This window comes from Phascolarctos cinereus, unplaced genomic scaffold (assembly GCF_003287225.1).
Source record: "Phascolarctos cinereus isolate Bilbo 61053 unplaced genomic scaffold, phaCin_HiC Scaffold_726;HRSCAF=1367, whole genome shotgun sequence".
NCBI lineage: Eukaryota > Metazoa > Chordata > Mammalia > Diprotodontia > Phascolarctidae > Phascolarctos > Phascolarctos cinereus.
In genome coordinates, this window is record NW_027556098.1 from 351,931,313 (window position 1) to 351,943,179 (window position 11,867).

At 40.2% G+C, this 11,867-nt stretch overlaps 1 protein-coding gene and 1 pseudogene across 1 annotated transcript; one reads left to right on the top strand and one right to left on the bottom strand.

Annotated features, from left to right (window-relative positions):
* Positions 1-482: 482 nt before the first annotated feature.
* Positions 483-5,192, bottom strand: LOC110195056 (epithelial cell adhesion molecule pseudogene; annotated as a pseudogene).
* A 362-nt stretch (positions 5,193-5,554) lies between these two features.
* On the top strand, positions 5,555-11,657 carry LOC110195055 (olfactory receptor 51I2-like). The gene is given in 3 exon segments (XM_020967711.1): positions 5,555-5,590; positions 10,723-10,786; positions 10,789-11,657. Coding segments are annotated over 3 exon segments (969 nt in total).
* Positions 11,658-11,867: the final 210 nt, after the last annotated feature.

Below are 11,867 nucleotides of genomic sequence, written 5' to 3' on the forward strand. Positions count from 1 at the left end.
CCGGATTCAGTCCTCTGAGGCCTGCTCCAGGTTTGTTGTGGCCTGTGTGCCCACGCTGTGCTGCGCTGAGCTCCCAGCCCAGCGCGATACACCTTTCTTATCAATCATCCAGGTTGTCTTGGACTAGAAATTTGTTTCACTCTGTCTTTTTGTGGGTTCTCCTGCTTCAGAATTTATTTAGAGCCATTTTTTATGAGTATTTGGAGGGGTTTGGGGGAGAGCTCAAGCAAGTCACTGCTTTCACTCTGCCATCTTGGCTCCGCCCCCTCTGAGTATGTGTTTTGATCTTTCTTGTCACCACAGTAACTTTCAAGTCAAGAGGTTTTTTTTCCTGTTGTTTTCCCATTTGTTTAGATAAGGATAGCTAAAATTTAGGTTATTGTTGTTCCTAACAACAATCTGGTGAGGCTTTTTATCCCCCTTGTCCACACACAGAGTATCAATATCTATTTTTTCTTCTTCTTGTCTCCACATTTTGGTAGTTATGTGGAGAGTCCTCTGTGCAATTCGCCCATCTCCTTTATTTTTTTTTTCGTATTTTGCCCTTCCTGGACATAACCAGCACAACATTTCCAGCCACAAGTGCCAGAACTACAACTACAATGACAGCCATAATACCAGCTTTTAGTCTTTGCATTGAAAATTCAGGTGCCTTTCCATCAAGATAATAGATTAAGTTTTAGCAGGATTCAGATCAAGCATTTCACCATTTATGTCAAGATTAATTTTACTGGAATAAAAGAGAAATCACTTTTTACATCTTTCTCAAAATAATAAGCCACATCAGCTGTGTCCACATCATTAGTGCTTTTCTGGGTACTATTTTGCATCAGGTCAATAGTGCTATCCTCTTCAAACAAAAATCTTTTGATGTATTTAGGGTTCAGTTAATAACGATGATGAATTTCCTGTTTGATGGCATTTTCTAAGATAGTACTATTAAAAGGTTTTTCTCTTGTTTTGTGTTTCAGTTCAATGATGAACCAGTATGTTCTTGCTAGTTTACTGCATGGTATTTCACTATCCTTATCTTACTCCAGCTGTATTCACACACCAGCAAAGAGCAGTACCATTACACTGGCAAGGATGAAGTGACCATGGGCGTCACAATCAGGATCATATATTCCATCCATTATCTTTAATAGCTCCTTCTGGTTTATTTCTCAGTCCACTCTTTGAATTAATCATTTTTGCCTTCCTCACCAAACATTTTGTAGCCAGTTTTGAACAGGTGACTATATTTGGTGAACCAATAGCCTGACATTGGCACGCATCAGGTGATATTTCAGTGCATTTTTTAAACTTGTTTGTTTCACAGAAACAAACTTTCTGTCCTGGAGCAGCAGCGGAGCGCAAGAGCTGGTGGGGAGAGCCATGGAGAGCTCACCAGAAGGAGCTAAAAGGTACAGGGGCGCGGAGCTCCTCCCGCCCCTCTGATAAGCAGAGTGGGTCGGACCCACGCAAGGACCTCAAGGCCTCGGGCTAGGGGGAGGGAGCGAGGTCTCGTGCCCCTTGAAACTGGGAGACGCGAAGAGGGAAGGTCACCTGTTCCCAAGCGCGAAGAGGACCCGGAGGTGAGCTTGAAGAGGTCTGGAAGTCAGCCAGACTTGCGGAGGGCCAGAGCGAGTCTAGGGCTGTGGGCTGGTGTCTGGAGCCGCGCCAAGACCAGCCCTACCGCCCTAGTCTCTGCCTCTCTCTGAACCCCACCCTCAGCGCTGTGGTACCCCTGCCTTTCACGCCCACCTGTCCTAAGGCTTACGGGGTAGAGTCACTAGCTGTCTTCTCCTCCCACTCCCCTTCTCTCCTCTCCCCTCCTCTGGCGTCCCTGGCCATCTAGAGTCATTTTATGAAAGTATTTGGAGGGGTTTGGGGAAGACCTCCGGCTACTCCCTGCCTTTACCATCTTGGCTCAGCCTGAAGCAGTTATTTTTTTGTATCATCATGTTACATTTTCTTATGCTCCCTTATTTGATTGAATATATGTCTATCCTGCCTGTCCTATTAGACTATAAGCTCATCCAAAGCAGTCTATATTGTATGACTCTTTCTTTCCCTAGTATTCTACACAGAATAGTTAATTAACAATATTTATTGGATTATAATGATGACAGTGGTACTAAGGACTTCCACAGCAGTACCACAACATCTAAATCCAAGTAGGTCACATGCCTAGGTGAGTGAAATATATGTATTATATGTTCCCACAAAGATCTCTCTAGATGTTGCTCACAGGAAGGCAAATATATACACACACGTATATTTACATATATATGTATATATGTATATATATTATATATGTGTATATTTACATATTTACATATATGTATATATGTATATATGTATATATTATATATATATAATATGTATGTATGTATGTATATGTATGTATGTATATGTATGTATACACACGTAGGCATCTACCCTGCCCCTCCTAACCCTTTCCCAATTTTTTAGTTCAAGCTTCACTCTGATCACTACACCTTAGAAAGGAAGGAATGTCTTAATCTATATATTTAAATCTTGACTCCCTATCAAATGCCAATGACACAATTAACACACGTACAGCAAATAGCCAATAAATCCATTTATCCTAGATGACAGAAAAAAAAGAAATGAGAGGAAGGATGTTCAGGAGTACATAGGGTGAATAAGCTTTCCCATTAGAATCTAGATAACACAGCTTAACCAATACACAGTCTCAAATCTTACCCAAGAGGAAATTCCTGAAAGCCCCTATTATAATAATAGGCTGAGGACAGGGATGATATAGAAATTGCCAACTATTCTACATGTTGGCATCTTCTCACAGTATCTTTCTTTCCTTTCAGGGACCTAAAGAGAAATTGTAATTACATATTTTCTCTCTCCCAGCTGAAAGCCAGAAAAATAGAGCTCTCTCCTCTCTAGCTTTCACTAATTCTGCCTGCCTCTATCAAAGGCACAGGGTATTGACTATCAGTCTTCTCTAATGGGCCAAGGTTTACACTAGAATGTGCACAGTTAAGTAGTAGCAATATTAGGCACCAGAAGGAAAGAGTCATCTCATGAATTAAAAAAATAGAAAATAGAAAAATGATTTGATTCCCTTAAAGGAGATTCATTAAACATATTTAATGAAATCTATTATTATTTAAATATATTTCACTAAATATATTTAATGAAGATCATATTAAATGTGATGACAGATCTGTCATTACTACATTATTATACTTTGTAGTTTTAATAAGGCAATTAATCCTTACTTCCCATTTCAACACTCTACTGAATTGAGAATGCTTTAGTAATAAATAAGTGACCTTTGGAATACCTTCCAAATGTGAGATATTGTGATTCCAAGACATTTATTTCACTTATTGAATATTTGCTGTATTTTACTACTACTTGACATTAACTTTTGCTTTATTCCAATTTCAATTTTCTTCCATTCTCTGATAAAATGAGCATAGGATGCGCTACTGCTGCTTTTGGGGAATGACTCAGACTGTGGGGAAGGGGGAAGGTGGCAAAGGGGCAAGGAAATGATTCTTGCACTGGTGATAAGGAAACCCATAGATTTATAGCCAGGAAGTTGCCCATGTCTTAAAGTTCCCCAAGCCAAAGGAATGTTCCTTCCCTTTCCCTGTTCCCTTATAACTCTTAGCCTGCTGTTTTGGAACTTTTTGCCCTCCTTCATGGGTAACATACATGAAGGTGCTGCTATTCCTGTAACTACTCAAACCACCCAGCAGAGAATATTGTTGGCCCCCCCCTTTTTTTTTTTGTGAAACTAAAGTGGGCCAGGCTGGTAATCTGGAATTTCAACAAACCATTGCTCATGCCAAAGTTGCTGACATTCATGCTTTGAGATTTCCACCAAGTAGTTCTCTATAGCTTGCTCAACTGACAGGAACTCAGTTCCTCTTAGGCTCAGGTGCCAACAGATAGATTCAATCTTTACTTCAAACTAAGTATACATTCCAAACTGTCACCCATGTAGCATTTTGAAATGTCAGACTTTCATTAGGCTGTTGATCATTTCATAGGGATTCAAAAACATGGTGTACCCACAGATTGGACTATAGTAGAAGAAAGAACCCCTAATGCAGCTCCTGTACAAGACTGCTCATTCTTCTAAATGAAACCCACCTGCCTGCTGAGTTATGTCAGAAGCCTTATAAAACACAATCTGACCTCTCTCACATGCGTTCCATTGGTCACTATCAGGACTCAGCAAAAGAGGCTGAAGCTTGTCTACAGGAGATGCAGAGGACTGCAGCAGGGTGACTAGTACAGTGAGGAAACTGGAACAGCTGAAGGAAGTGGTTGGTTAGCCTGGAGAAGAGGGATGGGTTGGGGAAACATAATAACTGTATTCGTTTATTTGAAGAGCTGTCCAGTGGAAGAAGGATTTGTTTTGTTCTGCTTGGTGCCAAAGGACAGAATGAGAAGCAATGAGTAGAAACTACAGAAGCAGTCTTTATCTTAGTATGAGAAAAAAAAATACATACATATATATATAATATATATATATATATATATACACACACACATACATACATATACATATATCTATATCATTTCTATATATCTCTATCTATAACATCTATATCTATATCTATCTTTCCAATGCTGGAATGGCTGCATCAGGACACTGTGGGTTCCCCTTTACCAGAGGTATTCAAGCAGAGGTGACCTCATCACATCCATATTGTAGATGGAATTCCTCTTCAGGGATGGATTAGACTAAATGTCCTCAGAGATCCCATTAAATTCTGAGATCATTTGAATATAATTGGTTTAATTCTGCCTGGCTCTTCTGAAGAAGACATAGCTTAGAGACACAGTATATTACCTAACTGGGGAATTTAGGGTTATGAACTGGGATTGGAGACTAAGAAATCCCTGGCCATAGTTCTACCCTGATAGATCTCAAGATACCACAGACCCCTCCATCCCTCCCTCCACATTTATTTCCTGATTTATTCCTTAAGTGGCTGTTTAACTGCAGTGCCTGGGCACTCCCTAGAGTAATCCCTATAAAACTCAGGGCATTTACAGCCAGCAGTCTGAGGAGTGTTGGTTTTATCAATTGCAGACCCTCCTTCCCTTGCCATAGTGGTTCCAATGAAGTAGGTAAGTCCTGGGTCCCCAAACCCTCTAACCACAGGATCACTGAGCTGGGGAACCTCAGTCCCATCTTCCCAGACTGACATGAGATCGTTTTGGATGTTACTAGGGAGAAAGATTTCCCTCCATCATCAAAAAATGGCATGATAAAAGTTCAAAAGGCCCTTAATGATCATCTAGATTAGTCCCTAACTATTGCAAAGTTCCCCTCTGCAGGACCCCTCATGGGTTCTCCTCCAATCTCTACTCACAGTGGTGGATAGCTCACTCACTATTAAAGTAATCAATTCCATTCATGCACAACACCAATAATTACAGGGTTATTCTTATGTCAAGCTAAAAAAAATGATCTTATAACTTTGACCTAGAGAACCTATTTGTCCCATCCAGGGTCTCGCAAAATATCTACTTCCTCTTTCACATGAAAGCACTTTACATATTTGAAGGTATGTACCATGGACTGCCAAAGGCTGATCTTTTCCAGGTAAAGACACTCCCTTGGTCACGTTAGTGTGACGCTATCTCTCTTAAAATGTAGTGCCCAGAGCTGAAAACGGTACTCTCCAGAGCTCTGGCCAGTGGGGCCATTTACCTCCCTGGACCTGGATTCTGTGGATGTGGGTTCTTGCCTGCTACTCCTGCCTAGTATCTCGGCAGACCCCTCCAGATTGTAAATTCTTCGTTTGTGTGGTGAGTTTTGCATGTGTCTAGATGGCAGTGACAGAATTGAGCATATGAGGTAACGGGTCAAAAGATCTCTGCTTCACCTCAGGGGAACTGACTGTAGCAATTCATCAATCACGTTTCTTAATTTCCTGCTGTGTGCCAGGCACCGTGCTTAATGCTGGGGAGACAAATGCTATAGAAGTTAGGGAGAATCCAATTCATTAGTGCCTGCTGATGAAGGGACCAGGAACCTTCCACATCCCTCATAGCCTAAAATAAGAAATATTCTTGTGACAGACGGAGAAATTTCTGTCATGCTCCATGTTAACAAGAAAGGGGACAATGTGGTTGGTAGTTGAAAGAACACCGGCTTTGGAGTCACAGGCTATTGGTTCAAATCCTGCCTCCAATGCATACTACCTCTCTCACCCTGGACCAGTCAGTTTGACTCCTTGGATTTAGTCTCTTCACCTGTAAAATGAGATTAGATGGCTTCTGAGATTCCTTCTAGCTTTACATCTATTATTCTGTGAAAGAATCTGCATCATATATCCCTCTCTTTTTTGCCTTCAGTTCTCATAGCATACTCAAGACAGCTGGACCTGGAGGCAGGAAGACCTGAGCTGAAATTCAGACCCTGACACTTACAAGCTATGTAACCCTGAGCAAGTTATGTAACTTCTCTGGGCCTTAGTTTCCTTATCTGTTAAATGGCATTCAAGATCTCTCTCAGCTCTAAATCTATGATCCTATGATCCCCCAAGCACTTAACCCTGTGACGTTCTCCTTTAGTAAAGCATTGGACCTTTTCCTCTGAAGTCCCAACCTGCCCCCACAAGATTAACATCCTTTAGTCAAGGAGGCAGAGACCACCTTTTGCAGAGTCATTCTAAGAATTGGAAAGAGCCTTCTATCTAAAGCTATATCTGATCTCACTACTCTTAATTCCTGAGGCCTGATAGGATGAAATAGCTCTCATTTTTCTGTCCCTCCCCCTCCCTCTATTTTTCTCTGGGTCTCTGCGTCTCTGTTCTTCTGTCTCCATCTCTTTTTCTCTGTCGTATACATACATTCATGTGCACACACACACACACACCAGGTGGGAAGGAAAAATGAAAACCTACTTTTTTGTATGCCTGGTTCCTAACACAATTCCAGGCACATAGTATTTGCTTAACATAAATGTTATTTGATTTGTTGATTACCTAATTCAGTTAATGATCATGTGGCTAATACTGCTGTCCTCCTACTCATCCAGGTTCCAAATCCTAAGATTGTCTTTTATAACACTCCCCAGCTTCCACTGAATCAGACTACACTACTGCTACCCCCATTGCCACAAGCCTAGCTTAAACTGTTCACAGCCACCAACCTGAGTTACTGGAATGGCTTCCTAACAATTATCCCTGGCTCCATTCAGTCTGTCTTCCACCTCTTCATTCCACACTGCACACTCTACCAGAACTGCCTTCCTAAAGGACAGGTCTGCATATCTTGGCACCTGAAGGATTAGCCTTAGCACTGTGGAAAAATAGCTCATTGTCTCTGGGCTTTAGCCTCCTCTTCTATGGGATGGAGATAATAAAACTTCTGCAGTTCCTGTTATAAGAAAGGACTTCTGAACTCTAATGTGCTATATTAAAGTGAGATAATGATGATATCCATATGTTATTCAAAAACCTAGTCATAGCTGTAAGGAAAGCTTTTTGTAACCTTAAAGCATCATAAAAATGTGAATTATTATTAGCAAAGTATTATATCACTCACTCCCCTACTCAAAAGTTTTCTGTTCTGTTCATTGTGCGTCCTTTGCTGGGCACTAGGAGAGATTTGAAGATATACAAGAAATGGTCCCTGTCCACATGGAGCTTACAGCCTAGTGGATGGGAGAAACCAGGAACAGATTTGAGGAGAAAACAAGGAAAGATGTGACAAAAAGTTATAATTAATGGAAAGAGTTATATCGGAGAACATAGGAGGGTGAGAATACTGCTGGTTAGAGAGTCATGGAAGGGTTCAAAGGTAAAGAAGCATTTCAACTAAGCCTTAAATAAATCATGGATTTTGACCAGTAGAGAAATTGTTGGGCACTGAGGGCCTTCCAGGGATAAGGAATAGCTGGAATAAAGGCCAAGGATTTGGCAAGTATAGACTATGTTCACAGAATTTAGACTTGTCCAGTTTGACTTGTGTTAAAAATGAAAAGCCCTTTCTGAAGTCTTCCCAGTAAGGGAACCATAGAAAAGTTTAGCTCTAAACCTCCAAAATATAGCAGCTGTTTTTATCCATATGAACCAGGCAGAGGCCATGCTGAAATAATACCTAAAGGAAAAAGAGGCTGAATCTTACTTAGAAATGAAGATGAAACCATTATGTACATTCTGTGAATGTAGAGAAATAGTATAGGTCCAGAATGAAGCGGAGACAAGGGGGTGGGAATGAGATTCATAAGACAGAGTCAAACAGCACTTAAAGGAGAGGAAAATCTCTATAAGTAAATTGAAATATCTTTATTTCATTTATTTTTGAGGAAGGACATTGAGAAATGTGACATATTCATGGGAGGAAGATGTCTAGGATACTGAGGGCACTAGCAACTATGATATGTTAGGATTCATTGAAGCACGTGGGGGTTGTGTGCTTGGAGAAGACTTGGGGTGGTGGGAGACGGTAGAAAAGATTGTTTTCTGCAAACATTAGAAGTGTTTTCCTGTGCAAGAAGGACTAGATTTATCTTGTTTGACTGCACAGGACAGAACTGGGAAAATTTGGTAGAAGTGGAAGAAAGAAAGGGGGATTTTAGTCCAATGTAAGGAATATTTGGAAACAGTAATAATTGTCCAAACTTGGAATGAATTGACTCTAAAATCAATCATTTCTCCATATTATGGAGATTTAAGTAAGCATAAGTTCCGTGACAACTTAAAGTTGTTGTGGAGGTGCTACTTGTTCATGCACCAGTTGGACTACTTTACTTCTAAAGTCATTGACACACATGTACATAAATACACACATATGTACACATGTGTACATGCTTTATATATACATACTTATATATGTGTATGTGTGCATATATAGATTTATATGTATTTGTGTGTATATATGTGTGCATATCTATCTCTCTTTCTATATCTAAATTTATTTATCTATATTTATCTGTATAAAACAAGGTCAGGTAACATACCAGGAATACAAAAACTAGACACTAAAATTAGAGTTGAGTACTAACCCTCAGAATGAGATGACCCTGATGAGGAAAGCTAAGGACAACAGATGTCTTTGTTTTTATTTGCATTGGAGGGAAAAGGAGGATTAAAGAAGGGATAACTGACAACAGAGAAAACTCAGAGATGCTCAATTTCCATTTTGTATCTGCTTCCTCTGCCAAGATGAATATCTTTGGACAGGGAGGAAAAAGAACAAAAGGAGTAGGGAGATAGTCAGAGAGCCCTTAATTTACATTTATGTGCTCACGTTGCTTGCCACACATAAGGGAAAATAATATCAGTTTGACTGGATTGAGGAAGGGGATGATGTGCTTTAGGTTGGGGCTCAGTTTTAAAGGACCTTAAATGTTAAACAAAGAAAATTTATATTTCCTTCTAAGCCAGAGATTGTTAACAAAGGAGCCGTAAACTTGGTTTTTGTTTTGTTTTGTTTGCTTTTAGGCAATTGGGGTTAAGTGACTTGCCCAGGGTCACACAGCTAGTAAGTGTCAGGTGTTTGGTCTGAGGTCGAATTTGAACTCAGGTCCTCCTGACTTCAGGGCCGGTGCTGTATCCACTGCGCCACCTAGCTGCCCCTTGTAAACTTGTTATTTTAAGAAATGTTTTCTTAACTATATTTCACTATCAGTGGTTTATTTAAGTTTCCAAAGTTTATTTATTATCTGTCATTTAAGTTATTCAAATGCTCCTAGAGGTGATGAGGTTCCCCTCATCAGGCATCTTTAAGCAATACTGAGATAATAGTTTTCATGTTTGGTGAAGGAGAGATTCATTTGGGACCATACCTTACATTATATGGCCACTAAGGTCCCTCCCAACTCTAAAATTCTGAGATTTTATGATTCCAGCTCTGAGATCCAACAACTATATTTTTGAACCTTATTCTTGAGGTTATTTCTCATAAATTTATGAATAAAGCTTTTTAGACATGAACTCAGCTTGTTTAAGAATTTCTACCTCTTCCCAGTCTTGTAGATTACATAAATTCAGGCAGCAAAGGAGCCTTCATTCTCCCCGATCTCAAAGAGGATTTGTGATTAAGGTCTACTGGAAAGTAAATAAACGTCAAGATGTGGCTTTCTGTGCTTTGAGGAGAAACATGAGGAAAGAAAGAGGAAAAGCAATAAAGGAAGAAAAAAAGTAAGGAAGCAATATGGGGGTGCAGGAGAGGAAGAAGAAGAAGAATCGAGGAGGGTATGTAACAGGAAAAAAGGGGGAGGACATATGATGTAGAGAAAAAGTTAGGGGAGAAATTTCTGTTCCCTGTTCTTTGGTGGGAGTGAGGTAGCTGGGAAAATGTGAGGACATATGCTATGGTTGCAAACAAAGAACTAAATTGATAAACTGACATTATTATCATTTACTGTTATCAATCAGGAAGGCCAAGAGATCCACAGAGGTTAGGGTTAGCAAGAAAGACTTCCTCCATGAGTTAAGTTATAAATCTGCCTTAAAAAATGTTATGGACAAAGATTAACCAAAAGGCTAAGGGAAGTTATTCCAAGTGTTGGCAAGGAACAAAGAACAAGAGACATTTAGGAGACCTACCTCATTAGAATAGAAGATATATGCTGAAAAATAGAGTGACATAGAACTCTGAATGGAGTGGTTTGAGATTACAGAGGACTGAATGCCAAACTGAGAGATTTGATCAACAATGACCTACCCTTTCCTTTCCATGAAATTTGCCTGCATAGCCTGAACAAAATTCCCGGATGGGAAGTTCTTCACTAATGGCACAGGGTCACCTCTCTTCACTCTGACTGGTCTCCCAGGGCTTGAAGACTCCAACACTGGATGTTTCTTCTGTTTGGAGTCCTCTACACTGTCTCTGTTGTGGAAAATAGCCTAATTCTCTTCATTGTCAAAGAGGAGCAAAGTCTGCACCAATCCATGTACTATTTCTTATCCATGCTTTCAGTCAATGACCTTGGTGTGTCCTTGTCCACACTGCCCTCAGTGTTAGCTACTTTGTGTTTCCATACCAAGAAGATAGCCTTTGATGCCTGCATGGCACAGATGTTCTTCATTCATTTCTTCTCCTTCATGGAGTCTGGGATCTTACTGGCCATGAGCTTTGATCGTTATGTGGCTATCTGCAACCCACTGAGGTATTCTACCATTCTCACTGATGCTCAAGTTACACAAATGAGTCTGTTCATTAGTATCCGCTGTTTCTGTGTGGATTTTCCATTGCCCTTCCTTCTGAAACATCTGCCCTTTTGCAAAGCCAACATTTTGTCCCATGCATACCGCCTATACCCTGACCTGATCCATCTACCCTGTGGGGACATCACTATCAATAGCATCTTTGGCCTGTGTGTTATCATCTGTACCTTTGTCCTGGATTCTGTACTCATCCTCCTCTCTTACATTCTCATCCTCCACTCTGTGCTGGCTATTGGCTCCCAAGAAGAGAAGCTTAAAGCTCTCAACACTTGTGTGTCTCATATATGTGCAGTACTAATCTTCTATGTGCCCATGTTGGGTTTATCCATGGATCACCGCTATGGAAAATATGCACCAACATACGTGTACATATTAATGTCACTTATCTACCTCTTTGTCCCTCCCATGCTCAATCCTGTCATCTATTCTATCAAGACAAAGGAAATTCATAGGAGGCTCATCAGGTTATTCTCTGGGACTAAACTCTGAACGAGGAAGCTGGAAAAATAAAACACCAATTACACACAACATCATTCCATCAAGTTCACTGTGACTTTAAATGTTGGTTTTACATTATCTACACAAACATATTGGTGAAGCTCTAACATACTGGGTGTTTTTGATATATTTTTTTTAAGTTTTGAGTTCTAAATTATATCTCTCTCTCCCTCCCTCCAGTTCTTCTTCCCTGAGATAGTA